Source organism: Halichoerus grypus, chromosome 5, assembly GCF_964656455.1.
Source record: "Halichoerus grypus chromosome 5, mHalGry1.hap1.1, whole genome shotgun sequence".
Lineage (NCBI taxonomy): Eukaryota > Metazoa > Chordata > Mammalia > Carnivora > Phocidae > Halichoerus > Halichoerus grypus.
The window spans coordinates 183012927-183035334 of NC_135716.1; the positions used below are offsets into that span (position 1 = coordinate 183012927).

General features: G+C 60.8%; 2 protein-coding genes across 6 annotated transcripts; one reads left to right on the forward strand and one right to left on the reverse strand.

Moving 5' to 3' along the window:
- Positions 1-1254: 1254 nt before the first annotated feature.
- Positions 1255-12661, forward strand: KLHL21 (kelch like family member 21). Its single transcript, XM_036064566.2, has 4 exons — positions 1255-2348; positions 4553-4958; positions 8184-8256; positions 9416-12661. Exons 1-4 carry the CDS (start codon positions 1328-1330, stop codon positions 9707-9709), a joined length of 1794 nt encoding a protein of 597 aa, XP_035920459.1. The 5' UTR covers positions 1255-1327; the 3' UTR covers positions 9710-12661.
- Positions 12662-14725: 2064 nt separating this feature from the next.
- Positions 14726-22111, reverse strand: ZBTB48 (zinc finger and BTB domain containing 48). Of its 5 annotated transcripts, none has more exons than XM_036064562.2 (11): positions 21965-22111; positions 20771-21467; positions 20032-20273; positions 17806-17917; positions 17110-17202; positions 16633-16719; positions 16334-16488; positions 15849-15985; positions 15612-15776; positions 15166-15254; positions 14726-15080 (listed from the first exon to the last, which is right to left on the reverse strand). In XM_036064562.2, the coding sequence occupies exons 2-11, from the start codon at positions 21458-21460 to the stop codon at positions 14784-14786; spliced, it is 2067 nt and encodes a 688-aa protein (XP_035920455.1). In that variant the 5' UTR covers positions 21461-21467; positions 21965-22111; the 3' UTR covers positions 14726-14783. The 5 variants fall into 5 exon arrangements, with proteins under 5 accessions (XP_035920455.1, XP_035920458.1, XP_035920457.1 ...); XM_036064565.2 differs by having other exon boundaries at positions 20771-21463; positions 21965-22105; XM_036064564.2 differs by having other exon boundaries at positions 20771-21463; positions 21959-22105.
- Between the last annotated feature and the right edge of the window lie 297 nt (positions 22112-22408).

A 22408-nucleotide genomic window follows, 5' to 3' on the forward strand; every position in this document is an offset into this window, starting at 1 on the left:
CACACGTGGGCAAGCGGGTGAGGCGTTCCCCAGGAATGTCTGCGAGGCCCACGGGGCCTGGGTGGGGGCTATTAAATAACCAAAACCCAGGTTTCTTTCGAGAAACAAAAGGACTGGATTCGAAATAAGGGTCTTTTCTAAAAGTGGGCAAAGAGTACATTAAAGAAAAACCGTGGCTACGTTCAAAGTGCTGGCATTGTATCTCCTGGAACCAAAATAAGGAAGATTCCTTTCTTCACAGTCACCCCACAAGTGACTGTGACGTTCCTGAACGCCCACACCCCTGGTTTTCAAGGCACTCCCCTGTCTGACCTTGAACTAAAGGCACTGTCCCCAGGCCCCTAGTGTCCCCTCTCCTGGAATAGGAAAAACTGCTATTTTCCCCGGAATTATTTACATTACTTCTATGATTGTAATTTTCTGGTCCTTGAGCCTTTTGTTCAGCCTCATAGTGCTTTCTTCTGAATTCTTACGACTGTCTCCTACTCTCTGCCTTCCATTTCCAGGAGAGGGGGGCCAGGAGGTCTGGGGTCGAACCCGAGCAGGCCTTTCCCCTTCTCAAGACAGCTCTGGAGCCTGAGTCTCTATGAATCGGCAACTAAAACTGCGCCTTGTGCCCTGACGAAAGTTAATGACCTAAGAGTTAGTCAAGTTTGAAACTCCTGCAGGAACACAGTGGAGCGGATTCCTGGCATCCGGCCTCGTGTCACTTATAAATGCGCCAAGAAAAAACGTCACCTAAAAAGCTTATACTTGTTCAAGCTTTGGTCCTGAATTGTAAAAATCCTGTCCTTTGAAATCAGCCCAGCGATAAGGCTATCTAGCAACCCTTGGAACCAGTGGAATTCAAAACAAAACAAGAAAAAGGCATTGTAGCGAGCCGCCCAGGGGCTCAGGGGCCGACGCAGTAGGGAAGTCTGGCGCGAAAGGGGTGGCTCGGGTTCCGGGCGCCGAGCTCGCCTTCGCCGGCTTTCGCTCCGCAGCCGGGCCCGGTGGGTCGTGGGCGGGCCCTAGAGGCCCCCGACCCCGGCCGGAGAGAGGACACTCGTCGCCCGGCGTGCCCGGCTCGGGCGGGGGGGCGCGGGCAGCCCCGGAAAGGCGCGGACGCGGGGCGAGCGGGCCGGTGACTCAGCCTGGGGCGCGGGGCGGGCGGCGGCGCCGGACCCGGAGGGGTTAAGTGGGCGGGGCCCAGCGACGCCCCGCCCTCCCGGGCCCGCCCCCGAGGCCGCGCCGCCCGGCAGTACTTATAGCGGCGGGCGCGGGGCGCGCGGCGTTCCTCCCGCTGGCCCCGGCCGCGGCGCGCTCCAGTGTCCCCAGCGACGGCGCCATGGAGCGGCCGGCGCCCCTGGCCGTGCTGCCCTTCTCGGACCCCGCGCACGCGCTGAGCCTGCTGCGCGGCCTGAGCCAGCTCCGCGCCGAGCGCAAGTTCCTGGACGTGACGCTGGAGGCGGCGGGCGGGCGCGACTTCCCCGCGCACCGCGCGGTGCTGGCGGCCGCCAGCCCCTACTTCCGCGCCATGTTCGCGGGACAGCTGCGCGAGAGCCGCGCCGAGCGGGTGCGCCTGCACGGCGTGCCGCCCGACATGCTGCAGCTGCTGCTGGACTTCAGCTACACGGGCCGCGTGGCGGTGAGCGGCGACAACGCCGAGCCGCTGCTGCGAGCCGCCGACCTGCTGCAGTTCCCGGCGGTGAAGGAGGCGTGCGGCGCCTTCCTGCAGCAGCAGCTCGACCTGGCCAACTGCCTGGACATGCAGGACTTCGCCGAGGCCTTCAGCTGCGCGGGGCTGGCGAGCGCGGCGCAGCGCTTCATCCTGCGCCACGTGGGCGAGCTGGGCCCCGAGCAGCTGGAGCGCCTGCCGCTGGCGCGCCTGCTGCGCTACCTGCACGACGACGGGCTGTGCGTGCCCAAGGAGGAGGCCGCCTACCAGCTGGCGCTGCGCTGGGTGCGCGCGGACCCGCCGCGCCGCGCCGCGCACTGGCCGCAGCTGCTCGAGGCTGTGCGCCTGCCCTTCGTGCGCCGCTTCTACCTGCTGGCGCACGTCGAGGCCGAGCCGCTGGTGGCGCGCTGCCCGCCCTGCCTGCGCCTGCTGCGCGAGGCACGCGACTTCCAGGCTGCGCGCTACGACCGCCACGACCGCGGGCCCTGCCCCCGCATGCGCCCGCGCCCCTCCACCGGCCTCGCCGAGATCCTCGTGCTCGTGGGCGGCTGCGACCAGGACTGCGACGAGTTGGTCACCGTCGACTGCTACAACCCGCAGACGGGCCAGTGGCGCTACCTGGCCGAGTTCCCCGACCACCTGGGCGGGGGCTACAGCATCGTGGCGCTGGGCAACGACATCTACGTGACGGGTGAGGGGACTGGGGGCCCGCCGGGGGGACCCTGGGTTAGCCTCCCGCGCCCGTGGGAGAGCGTGTTTTCCCGCTGGAGGAACCTGTGCATCCCGGGACCGCCCCACAGTGCGAGCGGCCCGTTGCCCGGCCCCCCGCCCTCAGCTGGCCAGTGGGTACATTTCTAGAGCTGGGGCTTTCGACCTAGAAGACCGTTGTGTGAGCGGGGACAAGCAGCTGCTTGTGGTCTCTTTGTTCCCGGTGCGGGGGTGCCAGCCTAGATGACAGATGAGCCCACTCCTTGCCCGGGAGGTGCCCCCACCCCCATTTGGATAGAGGATACAGGGTCATTCACCCCACACAATGGGTGCTTTCTCTTTCTCCCTAAGGAATCCAGGGACAGGCAGGGCCTGGAGCTCCGTGAGACATCTGTTCTGGGTCCTGGAGATTTCTCCCGCCCAGCTGAGCCACACGGGCCCCCTGACGCACTCATTCTGTCACCAGCGATAAGGTTCCCTCAGGCTTGCACCTAGGCTGTGCGCTAGGGGTCACATGGTGTTTAGGCTGCTCACGGCCCAGGGACTGTAAACATGGTCACATGCTAAGAGGTTTTCTTCCAGTTACTTGGCCCAAACCCCAAAACACTGCCGAGTCATGCTGGGCGGGTCCCAGCCTGCTCTGGTCCTGGGCATCTCCCACATTTTTCATTAAAGATGAATCCCAGTTCAGACATGGGGCTACCTCCTTCCCTGGGGTGAGGAGGGGCGGTCTCTGTGACAGCTATATAAGGAAAGAACCGGACTCCGCAAGCACTGGGCCCTGCAGAAGGCTGTTATCAGTCAGTGAACCGAGGCTGGGGCCCGGCCCAGCCCGGCACATTCAGGAGAAAGCCAGCTCTGAGCTCTGGTGTGTCGTCGTCGTCGTTGTCGTCGTCGTCCTCGTCCGTCCCCCGCCACCTCTGGTTGACAAGTGGAGGAATCCTGGCCTGAGGACACGCTCAGTTCCTCTTTGGCCTGCTGCTCTGTTTCAGCCTTTGCTGGAATATGCTGGAATGGGTCCCTTTCCAACCTGAGACTGGCCCTGAGTTTGGGAGCTGCGCCCTCCCAACATACGAAAGTCTGGCCGGTGAACTCCCTCCCAGAACTGGTTAGACTCGCCCCAACTTTGCACACCCCTTCCATAAATGTCTCAGCGGAGCAGCTAATCCTGTGGGTTTAGACAGGTGGCTGGGTCATTCCATACAGCTGCCTGCAGGGAATTCCATGGGGCGACAGCACTGGCTTCAGCTGCCTTGGACAGTTACCCTTTACAAGGAAGAAAGCAGGTGGAGTGCACTTGTAAGAGCTTTGTCTTTTAAAAAAACTCAAGGCTATGAGGCAGACAGAATGTCATGCATCCTCTGCCATGTGGCACCAACTTTGGGGACAGTAGGGGATGCGACCCCCAGGGTTGTTGGGGGTCCCTTCACACTGTGGAAATTCTAATGTGCTGGGAAGACCTGGTTTAATTTATAATTATAGCCAGCCCCACTGGTGGGGGGTTGGGGGGCTAGCTCTTTTTTGAAAGAAACGTGGAGAGAGTGGACATTGTACTTGTAGGACTTGATGCGTTTACCCAGACAGAGCACGTGTCAGTAACCTGCACCTAATCAAGAACTGGAGGCCCCAGAATTCCACTCCTGTTACTTGCCCTGTCAGGTTCTTGTGTGCAGAGTGAAGTAGATTTCCTCTCCACTTGTCCTGGCGCTGGCTTGTTTTGGGGGGGGGGCGCCCAGAAAGGCGAGAATTCCTCGAACAAGTCCCTGTGCACCTTAACCCACCTGCTTTGTGGCTCGCCAGAAGTTTTGGCGCTGAGACGGATGCCCTGGTTCAGTTGAGGTGTTTGACAGTGAATGGGGCCGTCCAGACTGAGATTGCAGTTTACTCAGAATTGCGGCCACAGGGCCTTTGCTTGACCCACACAGATTTAGCAGTGTTCTTATGGCCTGAGGCTCTGTTGTCCTCCCGGGCTGTGGTCAGCATGTGCACGGACTTCACCCCAGCATGGAGCCAGCCCCCAGCCACGGCTTTGGTGAAAGAGGACGGGAGGGGACCGGTGTTTACATTGAAACCCAGTGAAGTTACTTCCTGCCCTGGGAGACTCCCCTGGGGAAGTTCACGGAGGCAGGGGTGGGTGACTCAGCCCGAGTCAGCATGGGCTGACCTGTCCCCCGCACGTCCCGGCAGGTGGGTCTGACGGCTCCCGGCTCTATGACTGCGTGTGGAGGTACAATTCCAGCGTGAACGAGTGGACGGAGGTGGCACCCATGCTGAAGGCCCGCGAGTACCACAGCTCCTCCGTGCTGGACGGGCTGCTGTACGTGGTGGCCGCGGACAGCACGGAGCGCTACGACCACACCGCGGACTCCTGGGAGGCCCTGCAGCCCATGACCTACCCCATGGACAACTGCTCCACCACCGCCTGCCGCGGCCGCGTCTACGCCATCGGCTCCCTGGCCGGCGAGGAGACCATGGTGATGCAGTGCTACCACCCGGACACCGACCTGTGGTCGCTGGTGGACTGCGGCCAGCTCCCACCCTGGTCCTTCGCGCCCAAGACCGTGACTCTGAACGGACTTATGTACTTCATCAGGTGAGTCCCCAGTGGCCGAGGCCACTTCTCAGTCTTCCTTCCCAGGCCCGGTGCTGAGGCACGTACATCCTCGCTGTGCTCCCCATTTCGTAGATGAGGAAGCAGCCCGAGCTGGGATCCCAGCCAGGTCTTTCCAACCTGGAGCCTTTGTTCTGCCCCGTTTCTTAGAACAGTTTCTGTGGGCTTCTAGGTTTCCTTCATCAAGGGACCCTAACTGAGGGAGTTAGAGCCTTTGATTGACTGATTGATTGATTAGAGTTGGGTCCTTCCAGAGAACTTGAGATTCCTAGAAGCTAAATAAAATGTGTTGCTTTGCCTGCTCTTCCACCTGGAGGATCCCAGTCTAAGCCCTGGTGGTTCTCAGAAGGCACTTGTTATAAAGGAACCTGTCCTACCTAAGAGGGATTTTGAATCTTAAAAAGACTAGGGGAGAGCTCTCTGGGCACTTGAGTCTCTGGGGAGGGGCTGCCTTGTCCGAGGGACCCCGTGTTCACCTAGCAGAGTGTCCGCGCTCGGCCGCCAGGTGCAGGAGGTAGGTGGGGGCTCCACCCCTCGATTTAAAGCAGCACTTGGGCCTTCAGTGCATTTGTGCAGGTCCTGCCCCTTCCCTCCCTACCCGAGCTGGCCCAGGGAAGCCTCACAGTCCTGCGGAGTGAATGCTGTTCTCTAAGGACCCCACAGCCACACTGGACCAGGGAGGGACCTGGGATGGAGCCGGCCCCAAAGCTACCTGGGAGACACAATGACGATGACGAGAGTCAGCACATGGCAGGGCCCTGAGCTTTCTGTGGCCTGTCTCCGAGTCGATCTCCGTGACCATCTGATGAGATGGGCACCACTGGTCATCCCTGCTTCACAGATAGCAACGGAGGCTTCTGGGGGTAGGGACGTACGGGACGCACCAGGTTTGAATCAAGGATAGCCAGCCCGGGTCCTGGTATAATGGTTTCCCCGGGCCGGGCTGTGTCCTTGCCAGTGTGGGGCGGAGATGGGTGGCCAGGGGGTCTTGGTGACCTGCCACAGCCAGATTCCCCCTCGTCGTGGGCCAGTGGGCATCCGGGGGCTCCTGCCTGCTGTGCTCAGCCTCCGTGTGTGTGTGTGTGTGTGTGTGTGTGTGTGTGTGTGCGCGCGTGCGCTTGCAGGTGTGCGTCCCTGCTCCTCCCTCCTTGGCCTGGAGCCTGTCTGAAGCTGTGGGACCAGGAGGGAAGGGTAAGGTCTGAACTGTAGTTTCCTCCGTCCCCTTTAGGCTGGGGCTTTGAATGGGGAGCCTCCAAGGAAGTATGTACTTGGTTCCCCTTGTCTCGAGTTCTAAGCTGCGCTGGCCTTTGTCTGCCCCCGCCACTCCCCAAGACCCAAGGCTCCCTTCTCAGGCTTTCTTGGTGAGCACCTTCAGCACAGAGATGGCACCGTTTGCCACGCGTCCTTGTATGCCAGGAACCTACAGGGCCGCTCTGAGAAAACCCTGGGATCTCCCGCAGCTCTGGTCCTGCTATAAAACACCATCTGACCCTTTACCCAGCTCTCCCTCCCCCAAGTCAAGGTAGATGTCTTCAGAGAGGGGCTGGGGACAGCTATAAATACTTCTGAGAGTGCCAGAACCTTGGCTTCAGCCCTTCGGTAGCAGTTCCAGCTTGAGCGCCTTTGAGAATGTCCTCCGTGCCCTGTGATCCTAAAGCAAAACGGGCTCAAGGACCAGTCTGCCCCCCGAAGGCCCCCTGTGCCTTGCTCCTCCACGATGGAGCCTCTTGTCAGTTGCTAACCGCCCTCCCCACCCCCCCGTGGAAGCATTAGGGTGCCCCCCATGCCCACTGTTAGCCTTTGCATGGGTTCACCTAAGCCATTGGAGCCTGGGGGTGGCAGGCTCAGCTCTGCCGCAACACCCCGCCCCCCAAACCAGGCGGAGAGAGTGAGCATCGGGGAAAGGCAGCCCGATTGTCCTCGGGGGGAACAGTGCGGGCAAGGCCCGGGGTCTCGTTCTGATGCACTTGATGTTCGTCCCAGAGCCACCCAGTTCATGCACCCCGCTGCCTAATAAGCCACGTAATGCCCTGCTCAGAACGCCACCTGTCCGGGCAGCTCCTGTCCACAAGTACCCAGTGCTGGGCCGAGGCCTCAGCTCCTCAGCTGCTGCTGCTGCCCTGGGCCCCTCCCTTCTCCAGTGGCCCGCCCGGTCCCTGTGTGCGGCTCCTTGGCCGGGGTGCCCAGCCCCCCGCAGGAGGAGATGCTGGGAGCACTGTCCAGCCTGGCGCCTGCGGCTGCAGTTTATAGCTCTGTGCTGGGGGAGGGCGGCCGAGCTAATTGTCCTCATCATGGGGGCCACAAACTAAGAATGGTTTTTACACCTTGAAATGGTTGGGGGGAAAAAAATCCAAGCAGGAGTGGTATTTTATGATGTGAAAAGTTGCACGAAATTCACATTTCTGTGTCCGTAAATACGGTTTTTGTGGAATGCAGCCAGCCCCTGCGCGTACGGCGGCGGGCGGCGTTGGGGAGTTGCTACGGAGTGTGCTGTCCGAGGCCCAGCTGACTGGCCCTTCTGCTGACCCCTGACTCGTTGCTGTCACTGCTGTTTGGGGGCTCGTGTCTCTGCTTTTCGAGGCTGGGCCTTTGAGCCTTTTGTTGCAGGGACCAAGAGGATGTCAAATAAGGTTGCAGGATCCTGACCCCAAAGGGAAGGGCAGCACTGGTGACCGTGGCTTTCCCGTGACCGTGGCTGTCCTGCTGGGCACCCAGGACACAGCAGGGAACGGGAGAAGACTTGGGGGGCTGACCGCGGACGGGGCCAGGGCGCATGGCAGTGTGCCGTGGGGCGGGCAGGAGGCTGGCCTGGCCCGGTCAGCCATGGAAGGGAAGACGAGCCCAGATCGGAAGACCGAGAGCAGATGGGTGGGAAGAGCTGTGATGAGTTCAGATCCGAAGTGGGGCCGCCAGTGGGGGCAGGGAGGCTGCCCTGGTGTAGAGGGGTGGGAAGGGTTTAAGCACCGGAAGCTGTGTCTTCAGGTTTGAGAAGCAGAGTCTGGTTCCGGCCTCAGAGCCTAAGCCAGATAGGTGTGAGGGCCTGAAATTGGCCCCTGCAAACCAGCGCTAGGGTCTCACTGGCCTCTGGACTTCAGATGGCATCAAAGAAGTTCCCAAGGGACAGGGGCCTGTGTGGCCCTGCTCTCTAGCTCCTCACACCCAGGGATGCTTCCTCCTGGCTCTGACACATTCCCCCCCCCCCCACAGGGACGATTCTGCGGAGGTGGACGTGTATAACCCCACAAAGAACGAATGGGACAAGATCCCATCTATGAATCAGGTAAATATGCAGACGTGTTGGCATTGGAAGCACAGGCTTGTCCTGTTTTCTGGCCAAAGCGTTGCCATGACGTGTCTGGGAACTAGTCCTGGTGGGTGGGGCCTGTGTTGAGGCCTTTCCCAGGGTTATGTCACTTAAGAGAGGACTGGTTTTTCCCTCAGTTTGTACTGTGGGGCACTGAGACCTTACATAAATCCCTAGGTCAGACAGTTTAGCGAGTTCATCCATGCAGGCCCGTGTTTATTGGGTACCTGCTTTATAAGTCAGCATGTGGGGAAGAACGTTCCACAGAGGGACAGCAAGTGCAAAGGCCCTGGGGCAGAGTGTGCCTAGTGTGGTCGTAGAAGAAGCCCCCCAGCCCAGTGTGGCTGGAGCAGAGTGAACAAGGGGACAGCAGAGAGCATGAGGTCAGACAGGAGTGACCCTGAGAAGACATTTATTGAGTGCCTACTGTGTACCCTAAACAGGACAGTGTTGCTATCTGATCAGGGTCTCTCCTCTCCGTTTGTTGAGAAGAGAGGTCTGTGATGGAGCTGGGAAAGCATGGCAGCATTTGGCCACGTGGGCAGTTCCCTTAGTCCCAGAGAGTTGTGTAAATCCGCTCACATCTTTTTTGTCTTCCTTAAAATTTCCAAACCTGTTCTCATGCTACCTCTGCATGGCGGTTGTGACGACTGTCACAATTCCCAACATCCCAGTTTAACATTGTTACGTTTAGGAAATGTAACTTTGTTTTTCCCCATAACGACCTACCCGTTATTAGAGCAAATTTGGGAAAGATGAGGTGGTCCGGTTTTGCGGGTCAGAGCTCAGACTTTGGTCCAGACCTGGCTCTGCCTCCATCAGCCCCACAAGGCTGTTTTCCCACCTGTGGGACGAGGAGAGCAGCCCAGCCCAGGCTGCCTCAAGCTGATGCTGCTTGCGGGGAGACTCGCTGCTCCAGCAGCCTCCCAGCATCACAGGGACCAGGCATGGCCTGGGACCCCCTGGGGCCTGTTTTCTGAGCTGGGGTGTAGGAAGCGTGCAGGTCTGTCCTGGGAAGGGTGCGGAGGCCACCTTTCCCGAGGGTCCTGGGCACCTTCTCCATGGAGAGAGACGGGGGGGTCCCCGCCCTGCCCTGGCTGCCAGCCTCCACTTGCCCATCCCCTTTGGCCCGCAGGTGCACGTGGGGGGCAGCCTGGCCGTCCTTGGAGGGAAGCTCTATGTCTCAGGTGGTTACGACAATACGTTTGAACTCTCTGACGTGGTGGAGGCCTATGACCCAGAGACTCGGGCCTGGAGTGTCGTGGGACGGCTCCCAGAGCCCACCTTCTGGCATGGCAGCGTCAGCATCTTCCGCCAGTTCATGCCCCAGGTGCCCTCGGGCGGGCGCGGCTTTGAACTGGCCAGTGGCAGCAGCGACCTGGATGTGGCCCTGCCTCGGCTGCCGCAGAGCCCTGGCCAGCTGCACTAGCCCCGGCCCGGCCCGGGGAGGGCCTCGGTGCAGGTGACACGGCACGTCTGCGGGGGGCGGTGAGCCCCTCCTCCGTGCACCAGGACAGGCTGGGCTCGGCAGGTGGAGCCTGGGCTCGGGCTGCTCAGTGAGCCTCAGGCTCTGACCCCAGGAGAGTTTCTGTCCTTGTGGAGCCTGACTCACAGCTGCTGGGACCACAGCCCGTTGCAGACGCCCCTCCCTCGGTCCAGGAAGAGCGGCCTCCCTGCCAGCCCAGGTCTCTGGCTCCAGCAGGTGACCCCTCCTGCTGCCCCTGCCTACGCCTCCTTGCTCCCACCTCAGAGAGGAGGGCTACTTGTGGGTCTCAGTCTCCTTTGAGAGTCTCGGAGTGGTCCGGGCTGGCCTTCCCAGGCCTGTGTGGAGCATCGGGAAGCGGGCCGACGATGGCTGCAGCAGGTCCCAAACTCCACGTCCAGTGCCGGACATCCCAGTGGGCCACCTTCCCTGACAGAGGGGATCTGCCTGCCTGGCTCCTCCCCCCTGCTGGGGTGTCACACTGAAACACTGGGGTGATCCCAGCGATGCAGCCCAGTGGGACCGGACAGGAGTGCGGCCTTGAAGAGGGCCCCGAGGGACGTGCTGAGTAAATCCTATCTCCAATGAACCTGGGCTGAGGCAAACACTGGGTGTCCCCATCCGCCCACCCCTCCAGCTGGCCTATTGCCACCTGCTTGGAGACCTCTCCGGGACTGTCCTCCCAGGTGGATGCAGGAGAGCGCAAAAGCCCACAGGTGCCAGGTGGTAGCTTCTTACTGGGAGGCCTTGGGAGTTTGTCATGGAAGCCCAGCCAGGCAGATGGCTGCAGGTGCCCTCGCCCTCCCGTGGGGGCAAAGGATCCTGCTGCTTCCAAAGGAAGCCCTGGGCAGGGCAGCCCCCACAGTTGGCTGCAAGGTTTGAAATGCAGTTTGGCCCTTCCTTAGAAGAAGGGGGAGGTGGGGAGGGAGGCAGCGAAAAACAGAGTCCTGGATTGATTCTTTAACGTCTTCCGGTGCCGTTTCTGCAGGGCAGGGTGACGCCCCCCACTCCTCCAAAGCCTGGGGCTTCTCCAGGAGGGTGGCAGGAGGAGCTCCTGGGAAACTCCACAGCTCAGGGGTCCCTGGTTTTCTCTGCGGAGTGAGTGGTCTTGTCTTCCCCAGATCCCCAAGTAACTTTTGGTTGGATTTGTCTTTCTTCCAAAGAAGAGGATGTTCCCATCTCCCTCATTAGAAACACGGAAAGCAAGTGTTCATTGAGTTGCCTTTCCCAGTGAACGAAGTTGGAGATGCGTTCTTACCAGGAGAAGAAAAACCTTCTAGCACTGTCCCTCCATAAGCAGCCCTGAAACACTTTTATTGGCCAGAGGGCATGGGTGGTTCTGGGGAGGAAGTCTTGTGGCCTCAAGAGCCGTAGGCTGGGGTCCCCACCTCATGCCCTCATGGTCAGGTTAGACTCCTTGCTCCGGAACCCCCGGCTGGAGCAGCTCCAGCTCACAGCCATCCCCTTCCATCCCCTCGGGCGTCCCCCACCTGGTCACCTCCGCACACCCACTGTGCCTGGCGCTGTGGGAAGACGGGGTGGTGGGCCTGCCTGGGACTCCCCTGCTGGGCAGGCCTAGGGCTGTGGGATCCCTTGGGCCTGGGTTTCTTCATGCCCAGGTCTCACCTTCAGCCCTCCTCGTAGGAGTGTTGTCGTCCCCCAGGTGGTGGTCTGACTCCACGCTCCCCGGGCTGGGGATGCCTCTCTGGCTCGGTGCCTTCCCAGCAGGCTAAGCCCCCGGAGGTCGCCTGTGCTCTGTGAGGCTGCCCAGGCAGGATGGCTTGTCTCCTGGCAGCGGCAGGGGGAGGCCAGGGCTGCACCACTCAGGACTGATGGGGCCCTGTGCCAGCCGCTGGGGCCTGCCCACTCGGTGAGGGGACATGTCACACAGGTAGATGTGGCAACTGCTGCCCGGTCATCTGCAGGGCGCCCTCCCAGAGGAAGAACGCAGGCCTGGACCTCGTGGGCGCGCTCTGCGAGGGCAGGGTGGACACGTGCTGTGGTTGCTGGAACTCTCCCGGCCTCCCTCCAGTGGGGCTGGGCTCGGTCAAGGTCAAGGATTTCCCGTGGTCGGTGACTTACAGGGAGAGGTATCCTGTAACGCTTTTTTGTTGGGACGGGGCACTGCAGACACCTTCTTGTTTTTCTTACAAAAGCAGCTTTTGTGGGCCGCACAGCAGGCGCGGTCAGTGCTGAGCGCTGGTGCCCGCTCAGGCCTTTGTGTGGCCTCCCCTGCAGAAGCTCCCTCACGGCGGGGGCCCCGCGTCCTGGTTCCTACTCCTTCTGGGACTTCACTGCGACTAGCTAGCACGTGACTGGCGGCCACGCAGGTGGCGGCTGGTGGCTCTGCGCTCGCTCTCGACTTCCGCGGGTCCCCCCCACCCAGACCCCGTCTTTGGTTTGGAACACCAGGGGCAGGAAGGGGAGACGGCAGCCTCAGCAGCAGCAGGTTCCTGCAGACCCCAGCCGGGGGCCCGGGCTCAGGGACGGCCCTTCCTCGCCCCCCCTGCTCCCCCTGGCAGGGCCCTCGGTGCTGAGGCCCCCGCCACGTGGGGATGTCTGCACGCTGACTGGGCTCAGAGGTGGGCCAGCTGGGGGTCGGGCTGTCTGTGTGTTGGATGTACAGAACTTTCGGTCTGTGAGACAAATTAAGTTATGAAAATTCAGTGACTTGTATTTAATGCTGATTTGCTATAAAGTATTCTATATTTATATGATTTGAGAGACTCTTGTGTACTAAAGGACATGCCCCTTTCCGTGTCCAACATCTAGTTCCAACCCCAGAGGGTGGGGCAGATTTGTCTATTTATTTGTTCTATAGGCCTAGGTGTCCGGAATCCTGTTTAAGATTTTAAGATGCCTTCAATATATACTTTTTGAAATAAACTATTTCCTATACACCTGGTGTCATGGTCTTTATCCTGCTGCTGGTGTCTTAGAAACTTGGGCAGAGGCAGAGCAGTGTAGGGCTGTCCCCGTTCCAGCAGGGGAAGGGGACAGAGTTTGGGGTGCCCAGGGCTCATGCTAACAGTCTTGGAGCAAAGCTTTTAAGGCCCTTTGTCTCATCATTACAAGGTAGGAAGTGGTGGGAAGAGGAGGCTGAGCCCCAGACGTGCAGAGTGCAGGTGCCCGAGTCCTACCCTCACTTGCCGCTCCAGAGCTGGTTTGGCCTCCCTGACTCCCCCTCTTGGCACTCTGCCCCCTGCCTCGCTTTCCCCTACTCCTGAAGGTGGGGTCTCCAGTGGTCAGACCCCATCTGCAGTGGGCAAACTTGAGACCTGGGGTAGGGGGAGAGACCATGGGTCCCTTGGCCCACGAAGCTCAGAAAGGCTCCTCACATAGGATCCAAGGAAAAGGCTAATGCCTGGGCAGGGAAAGGGAGCATTTTGAGGCCATAGTTTATCATCTTTTTAATAACTTCACCAGGGGCGCCTGGGCGGCTCAGATGGTTAAGCGTCTGCCTTCAGCTCAGGTCATGATCCTGGGGTCCTGGGATCGAACCCCGCATCGGGCTTTCTGCTTAGCAGGGAGCCTGCTTCTCCCTCTCCTTCTGGTCCCCCTGCTTGTGCTCTCTCACTCTCTCTGTCAAATAAAACCTTTAAAAAAAGTAATAACTTCACCGAAGTAGACTTGAGACAGCGCATAGCCTGGGCATTGGTTGTTGTACCTGAATATGGTCTTTACCGGAGTGCCCCAGTGGTCAAGGAATAAAAGGAAAGATGTTTAGATGGGTTCTGGGTCTAAAAGAGATCACTGTCCTCCTCAGACTCCAGGAGGAGTTTGGCATCGCGTGGGGCTGGTGTTTCGAGAATGTCCCAGGGATGGGATTTAGGTCGTGCTTGACTTAAGCTCTTGGTCACGACCATCACTACCCAATTCAGAATTTGCTCTGTGCCAAGCACTGAGCAGGGACCCTATGCTCCGGGTAGGGCGGTTGTAAAGTGTGTGCAGTCCTTAACACCCATCCCCTCCCCCTGAATCCGGGGAGAGACGCTCTGGTGACTGCCTGGACCAACACAGCCTGGCAAAAGTGACGCTGTGTGACTTGAGGGCTACGTCATAAAAAGGCCTCACAACTTTGGCCCGGCAGCCAGCCACCGTGCTGTGAGGAAGCCTGTGGAGAGGGGCCTAAGCCCACAGCCAGCACCGTGTCGCCAGGCATGGACCCCCGCCCTCCAGCCTCCAGGGAAATCCTCGGGTGGCCTGCCATCCAGCCACAGGTAACTGCAACAGTCCTTGTCTACGACGTGTGTGCTGTTCCCAGCTCCATTAAAAACGAGGAAATGGAGCAATCATTTGGTTGGGTCACAGTGCTGTAAATAAAGCTGAGCAGGAATTTGGGTGCCAGCATCCACGCAACCTTCCTCCGTGATCTAGCACCCGGCCCTGCTGTCCCTGCGGCTGCTGAACCCGGGGATGACAACAGGGCCTCCTGTCATTCTAAGCCTGGCCGGGCCTGAACTCCAGGCCCCCTGGACAAGCAAAGCAAGTTAGGACCCTCCCAAGGGAAGGATCCTGTCTGTGGTCCTCTGCCAGCCAGGGTCCAGAGCTTGCTCAGCCACAAGCCCTTCCCTCAGGCTCCCCAGTGGGGTCTGCTGCACACTAGCAAGGCAGAGTCAAGCGAGCAAGGTCATCCGCAGGGGCCCTGGCCACTCGGTCCTGAGTCCAGAGCCTCAGTAATGAATTCTACCCCCACCGGCTGGCAGCACCACAGCCGTGAAACAGGAACGCCCCCACCCCCAGTTCTAGAACCCCGACAGGGACCAGACACGGAGGGGAGCACCTGGGCGTCTCGCTCTGCTGAGGTCTTCCCGACAAGGTGGGGAAGCTGCTGGCGGAGCAGCACGCCGAGGTGCAGAGATGGCCAGGCAGGGCCGTTTCTTCTAGAGGACATGATGGGAAAGCAGCACACCCCTGGAGAGCAGTTACCGGGGAACCACCAGATAGCCTGAAACGCTGGAGTCCAAAGCCATGTGGTTTATTGGGGGCAGGGGCCAAGGGGGCTGTGGCGGCAGGGCGGCTACGTGTCACAGTCCTCGGGGATGGCTGCCGTGATGATGAGTGAGGGCTCCATGACGCCCGGGCTCACCAAGCTCTCCTCCGCACAGAGTCTCTGGCCAGGGAGCTGGGAGGCCAGGCCGCCCTGGGCCAGGGACGCCACGATGACCTCAGCCGAGCCCACCTCCAGCTCGGCGGGAGGCTGGAGCGCTACCACCACCATCTTCTCGTCCTCAATGACCAGGTTCCGGAGCTTGCGCTGCCGTGGATTGTAGTTCTCTACCCGGTCGTGGATCTCCATGTGCCTCCGGAGGTGGGCCTGGGGGGCAAGGGGACTCAGGGCTGGGCCGGGAGGGGCGCGGGGCCAGAGGGGGCAGGAGGAGGGACTCTGGCCCCAGGCCTACCTGCCGGGTGAACTTGTAGCCGCACTCCGTGCACTCGAACTTCCGGACCCCCTTGTGCCTCCTGACGTGCACGCGCAGCTGCTCCACGGCTGAGGGAGGGGAGGGGAGGGGAGGGGAGGGGCGGGGCCCCAGCGTCAGCAGAGGCAGGAAGTGGGCAGAAAGTGCTGGGATGAGAGGAGGTGCTGGGGTATGCGGCTGCTATACGGGCCCCGCCGGGCTCCAGGAGCACCCCAAGGGCACTTCTGCACAGGACCCTCCGGAGCCTCCACCCCAACCTCGCAGCAGCATCAAGATTCTCTGGCAAGAAGATTTCGTGCCGAGGACGAGCGCGTAAAAGCTGCTGCTACACCTGACCTCTCCCGGCGGAGACTCTCCAACCCCCGCAGCTCCCCACGGGGCGAGCCCAGGGAAGCGCGAGGCACGGGGCCTTCCGCGAGCCCAGGTACCTTTGAAGGTCTTCCCGCAGATCTGGCAGAAGTGGGGCCGGCCCTCCTGGTGGCGGCTGGCCACATGCCTCAGCAGGGGCCCCTTCTCCGTGAAGCGCTGCTCGCAGAACTCACAGCTGAAGGGCCTCTCACCCGTGTGCGTGCGGTTGTGCTTGTCCAGGCTGGCTGTGGGGACAAGGCGGGGCCTCAGTCACCGGGCCTCGGCCCCAGGACAGTGAGAGGATGGGCCTGCCTCACCTTGGGTGCGGAAGGTCTTCCCACAGAGGTGGCACTGGAAGGGCTTCTCGCCTGTGTGCGTGCGCAGGTGCATGTTGAGATTAGCCTTCTGGGTGAAGGCGTGGCTGCAGAACTCACAGACATACGGCCTCTCGTTCCTGTCCGGGTCGGGGACACAGACGCCATCACCAAGGGATGTGGCCCCCTTCGCTCTGCCCCTGACCCGAGGAAACCTGACGCGGTGGGACCAGCCCCAGGCTGAGGCCAGCTGTGTGGAAGAGGGGCTAGGGCCGTGCCAGGAAAGGGGCACCAGCTTCATCCCAGGAGCCGCAGGACAGACTCTCCCCCACCCCGGCTTTCTGCCTGGCAAACTCACTCATCCCTCAGGTGCCGTTACCAGAGCGGCTACAGTCCCACGCACGCCTCAGCGAACTGTCTTCCAGGCCCACGCACTGGCCTGGAGCCAGCAGCAGGACCAGCCCTGGGGAAAGACCACCAGTCCACACCTGTGCTTGGCCTTGATGTGCATCTGCAGGCCATTTCGGCTCGAGGCCCTGTGCCCACACTCCTCGCACACGAACAGCTTCTCCCCACGGTGCTTGAAAGCCTCGTGCAGCTGCAGTTCCGTCCGGGACAGGAAGCACTTGGCACAAGTAGGACACTGTGGGGCAACGGGGCAAGACCAGGGTGAGGGCAGGGCGGGCTCCCTGGTCCTCTGCGCGACAGCAACCATGCGGCCTGCCTGGCTACGACCACCTCCTCACTACTGCCAGTTCCCAGCCCCCAAGCACAGCCTGGCACTCACAGCGTGGGGCTTGGGGGCTCCATGTAGTTTGATCAGGTGGCTCTGCAAGTCCTTCTTCTGCATGAACTGCTGGGAGCAGGAGGAGCACTGGAAAATAGGCCCAAGGTCACCTCTTAGGCCACCCACACCAACGGGACCCCGGCTGCCCCCACGGCTGTGGAGGCAGGAACCCAAGGGCAGGGCCCAGCCCAAGATGCCAGGAGGTTCCGTGACCTGGCATAAAGGATGCTCCAGGGAGGGCCCCCAGTGCCATGACCACAGGGACGCTAAGCCTGCCCTCCATGGAAAGAAACAAGGCCCCAGCAAGGGCCAGTGTCCCCGCCTGAAAGTAGGGGACGCTAGATGGGTAGGGAAGGCTGGGCATCTTGACGGCTAGCAAGGAGGAGGCGCCTAACATCATCCCACATATAGGGCTCGGCAGGAGAGATCCTGGGGCTACCCCCCCACCCACGGCCCTGGGGACAGGCCAAGCCTGACCTTGTAGGGCATCTCCCCCGTGTGGGACACCATGTGGACCCGCAGCTCCATCCTCCGGCGGAAGGTCTCCTGGCACACGGAGCACGTGAAGACCTGGCAGTGTGAGGGGCAAGCAGGGCCGGCATCAGGGGGGGGCCTCTGCCTGCGACAGCAGCCTCTGCCCGGGCTTCCACTCGCTGCTGGGAGGAGTCTGCCCGAGGGGGGGGACGCTAGGGTGGGAGAGGGCAACACGTGACCTGCCTGCCCTGACCCTGACCAAAGCTGAGCACTGCAAACCCACCATGCCAGGCTGGGGGCAGGGGCCGAGAGACCTCCCCCGCAGCCCCCACCCCTGGCAATAGGCCTCTAGGAAGAGGAGGGTGGAGTTTAGCTGGCCACGTCACATGGCCCAGCCCGTGGGGTGGGGGCAGGTGGCCAGGTAGCCTTTCTCAGCAGCCATCCCCCACCAAGACACCCCTTCTCCAGAGTCCAGGTGCCCACGCAGGCAAGCCCAAAATGCTTCCCACAAAGTCCCTCCTGATCTTGGGACCGATGTCCCCACCTGTAATACCAGGGAGTGGACTCGATGGCATCCAAGGACACTCCAGCTCTCGAGTTTACAGTCCTAAGACAGTCTCCTGGGGGCCCCTCTCAGATGGCAGGAAGACAAAGGCCAGCGTGCCCCTGCCCACAAATCCTGGGCCAACCCACAAGTACCTGTTCCGAGCGGTTCATGCAATTCCGGGCTTCATGCTCCACAAGGTTCTCCTTCCGAAAGTAACACTTGCCACATTTGGGACACTCGAAGGGTTTCTCCCCAGTGTGTTTCCTGCCAGGAAAAGCCACAGAGGGTGTGGGGCCTGAGCGACTTCCCACCGCTCCCTCACCAGCAGTGCTGGGCTCCAGAGCAGAGAGGAAGAGCGGTCCTAAGGCCAGCCATGGCTCCCCACGTGGCTTGTTCAGACCTGGCTGATGAAGCCGCACAGGTGCACCCAGAAACCCTCCTCCTCGTGGGAGCCTGCACAGCTGCATGCGGGAGGGGCCGCCCCAAAGCCACACAGACCCAGCTGGCTAGCATCTCGGCAAAGACAGAAATAATCCCTGGGTCCTGACTCCCTGGAGAAACCACCTAGTCCGCCTCAACTTCTGTGGGCTTTACCATCAAAACCATAGCCAGAACCTGACCACTTCACCTGGCCTCCACTGCTACCGCCTAGTGCAGCCAGACCACCCCCTGCCCTGCTGCCTGAGCCTCCTGCCTCGTCTCGTGCTCCACGCCTGCCTCCGCCAGAGTGAACTTCAGCAGCCAGAGCGACCCTTAGGTATAGTCAGACCGCAGCGCCTCTTTGCTCCCAACCCTGCAACACTGCCCATTTCACCCTGAGAAAAGGCCGGGGCCTCTGAGGCATAGTCGGCCGGCCACTTACATCGGGGCCTTGATCCCCAGGTCTGGCTCCCTGACGTTCGCCAACCCACTGGCTCACCCTAGGGCCTCTGCTCCGGCCCTCGTTGACCCACAACACTCCCCCCAGCCATTCACTTGGCAAAGGTCCTCACGGCCTTTGAGTCTGCTCCAAATTCCTTTCTTTAAAACTGCAACCCCACCCTACCCTGAACTCCCCAACCTCTAGGCGGGGCTCTGCCCCTGCTTTCTTCTGTGGCACCTCCCATCTTCCACCACACGGTCAAGTTGCCGTCTGTCAGTTCCAGTCTGCGCAGCCCTGCTGAGAGGCAGGCTCCCTGAGGCCTCTGCTTTATTCGCTAAGGTACCCCAAGCACCCAGAACAGTTTTGTCAGCCGCCTAGCAGAAGGAGCTAAATGAACCTTGACCTCAGAGCACCTGAGCGGCACCGGAAGAGCTCTTACTGGTTCTCAGAAGCCAGACGTTTCTCTCATCCTCTGCCCCTCCACTGACTGTCCTCATCCGAACGACCTCACGAGGGCGTCACCCCCTCGCAGTTCTCAGGGCCAGTCCAGCAACCTGCGGCCCAAGGTAGGGATGGGGACAGTGCCTGCACCCGAGCCTCACGCTGGGGGAGCATCAGGCAGATGTGGACCACCCCAGGGGGCCTCCCACACTGGCACTTCCCCAGACCCCACTGGCCGCAGCTGCCCTGAGCTGCCCCAGAACAGGCGAGCAAACATCACCCAGCAACGACTCCAGCCCGTCACTGCCGGCTTCCCAGAGCGTCACGCTGAGAAAGCGTGTGTGGCCCAACCTGGCTTGGCAAGAAATCAGGCTAGTGACGACTTGGACTATGAAATGGCAGGTCTGGAAAGCATGTCTCCTAGTTGCCCTCCCTGGAGGCCTTGCAGAGACCTGGAGTGGCGCTGTCAGGAAAACTGTGACCATGGAAATGGTCTGTGCTGAGTCAGCAGCCAGGGCCCCCCTACAACTACTGCGCACTTGAAATGTGGCTACTGCATCTAAGAAACTGAACTCATTTTTACTTTTAAGTTAGCATAGCTTCGTATGGCATCTCGTTACCTTTTCAGACAACGCAGGTTTAACAAATGATCCCTTACGCTCCACTGATACCCTGGGGCTACCATTTCCCCAGAAAATCATAGGAGGCACCAACCCTAAAGACCGACACCTTGGCCCCAAGCCCACATTGCCAGGCTTTAGAAATACTGCACAAGGCCATGGGTTTCTCTCATCCCCTTGGCAGAAGGCAGCTACAGGCCAAGGTCCCCAGTGAGTGGAACTTATTGACAGGGTGTCCACAAACCCGCTCAGAGTAGGAGAGGGAGAAAGAAGAAACCTGACCCAAGGCCACGTTCTCATTCCCTGATGATGAGAAGCAGGTCAACATCAGGCACTGCGTGAGTCTGCGATGGAGCCCCCCAGCCCCCACATGGCCCAGAAGAGGGGAGTGCAGGCCCCTCCCCCAACAAGGGAATAGCGGACAGGAAAAGAAAATAAAAAAACAGACCGTTTACCTGTTGTGGACTTTTAGATAATATTTGCTGAGGAACTTTTTATGACATGTGGGGCATTCAACTGGCACCGCTGTACCTTTTCTGTTCTCAGCGGGCTCGGCTGCCAGGGAACCTGCGCTCAGGGCTGGCTCAGCAGCACACGGCTTTCTGATCATGTTTGATTTCCTCCTGGTCGGCAAGGTCTCAGTCTCTGAAACGTAATCACCATCCCCGTCGTCCTCAACTTGAACCACCACTTCCCACTAGAGCAGAAAAGGCAGCAGGAAGCGAGGTCACCAAATTAATCAGCGGGAGTTCTGGGGACAGACACACAGGGCAGCCAACTCCATCCAGTTCCGTCCCAAGGCCCAACCCACACACATCCCCAGATGATTTCCTTTATCAGTGACTATTCCCATCAGGGTCCTAGGGCAGGCCCCACCGGAATCTCGGATTTGGAGGGCAGTGGCTCTATCTGTGGGGAGCTGGAAGTCCGGCCGGATTTCACTACCCTTGGGAAACACCTGTAACCCTGAGGCCAGCTATCCAACCCCAAAAGGCTGCCAATCCTCGACAGCTGTGACGCACAGAAAGGTCAGCCTGAGGCTGCAGGATGGAGCCGGGTTCCTGGATTTGGAGAAAACCTATTCCAGACCCACGTAATAAAGATTCTACCTTGGGGTCCAGATTATCCCAGAAAAGTGTCAGTCTCTCCCCAATGACTTCCACCTCCCCATTCCCAGCACCCTGGGCACAGTACCTCATTATTCCCGCCCTGCAGCTGGACACCTTCAGCCTCAAAGGGCCTTGGGGGCACTTTGCAATCCTCAGGCTCCTTATCCTCTCGGGGACAAAGCTTCAAGGCCTGCTTGAGTTTCCCACGGTGGAAGGAAGGACTCTCACTCTGGGCAGGGAGACCAAGCTGGGGCTTCTCGGGGCCGTGACTGCCACCGATATCCTGGTCCCTGGGGACCTGACCCAGTGTCTTCGAAACTTCCTCTTCCTCCAAGCCTGCCGGCTCCTTGAGGTGGCTGTTCACGTTCCGGGGGGCAGGTTTCCCCAGCCCACTCTGGCCACTCGGTGCCTGCCCCACTGAGGTTTTGGGTTTGAAACTCTGGCACAGCTCCACAGCCTCTGGCACTCGCAACTCCCTGGCTGCCAAGAGCACCTGATCCCGGTTTCCTGAGGTGAGAGCAAGGTGACCAGTATAGAAAAAGTCCAACAGGAGACCAAAGATCTCAGCGAAGCCGGCAGGGAGGACAACACTGCCCCCTGAGCCATCCCCATAGAGGCTCTGGAAGAAGTGGCTGCAGCAGGCAAGGACACTCCAGTGTGCCTTGAACACCAGGCCCCCCACATCCAGGGTGGCATCGCAGTACTGGCCCTTCTCCCGCTGCTTGTTGAGCTCCTGCAGAACCCTCACACTGTGCTGGATGAAGGAGCCATCCATGGTCTGTCTGGGGGAGAGGAAGGCAGAAGTGACATGCTGGCCCACCCAACCCAGGAGTAGCAAGGGAAAGCCCCTGGACCGCGGAGAGGGAAAGGGGAGGTGCCCTCTACTCAAACAGTCCCATTTATCTCAAGGAGGGTCTGGGCCAAGGTTAGAGAGCGCCAGCTGAGCCAGGAATGGAGTGAACGCCTCCCTGGAGATGGAGGCCCGGTGAGCAGGCCAGAGAGAGTGGGGGGCAGAAGCATGGCTTGGCGGGGGACAGGACAGGGGCGTGAAGGGGTGCGGGTGGAAGGAATCGGCGTAGGAAAAGAGACGGAGGATCAGCGCGAACTGACCGGCCTGGCACGGCGAGAGGACCCGTGGCAGGGGAGGGCTGCGGGTGCGGACAGGTGAGCAGAACCCACGCCGCGCCTACACGTCCCGGGAGGCCGGACGGAAGGCGGCCACAGCGGCCCGCAGCCCTTCCCTCCCTCGCCCTGTTCCCCCAGACCTCCTCACCCGTACCCGTGCTCCCCGCGTCGGCTCCACAGACCCCGGACCCTGTGGTCTCCACAGCCCCCCTGACCAACTGCCCGGACCGTACGTGCCCGCCCGACCGCACGGAGACGCCACCGCCGCCGCCGCCGCCGCCGCCGCCGGACGTGACGTCAGGGCGCGCCGGACGGGGCGAACGACTCGGAGGCTCCGGGCTTCTAGCCCCGCCCTCGGGGCGGGGCCAGGCAGAGAATGGCCAATGGGATGGGGAGAGGGGGCCCGGCCCTGTTCTCTCAGCGTTGGGCTCGCCTCCCGGAGTTGCTCGGCAACGCCAAGCTGGGCGCGGGCTCTTCCCCCGCTGGGCCGGGTCCCCGGGTTCCGGCTGCGGTTGGCCCGCGCGGCGCCCTCAGCCTGGAGGAGGTAGCGCCCCACCCTCGTCCCAGACAGCAAGCGCAGCCAGGACGCACATTTCAC

Excerpts from the sequence above, each read along its gene's own strand:
- KLHL21 (XM_036064566.2), top strand. The coding sequence starts at position 1,328 with ATGGAGCGGCCGGCGCCCCTGGCCGTGCTGCCCTTCTCGGACCCCGCG. Across the intron at positions 4,959-8,183 it reads GGACTTATGTACTTCATCAG|GGACGATTCTGCGGAGGTGG; the intron begins GTGAGTCCCCAG and ends CCCCCCCCACAG. Across the intron at positions 8,257-9,415 it reads AGATCCCATCTATGAATCAG|GTGCACGTGGGGGGCAGCCT; the intron begins GTAAATATGCAG and ends TTTGGCCCGCAG.
- ZBTB48 (XM_036064562.2), bottom strand. The coding sequence starts at position 21,460 with ATGGATGGCTCCTTCATCCAGCACAGTGTGAGGGTTCTGCAGGAGCTC. Across the intron at positions 17,203-17,805 it reads GCATGAACCGCTCGGAACAG|GTCTTCACGTGCTCCGTGTG; the intron begins GTACTTGTGGGT and ends TCACACTGCCAG. Across the intron at positions 16,720-17,109 it reads CGGGGGAGATGCCCTACAAG|TGCTCCTCCTGCTCCCAGCA; the intron begins GTCAGGCTTGGC and ends CCTATTTTCCAG.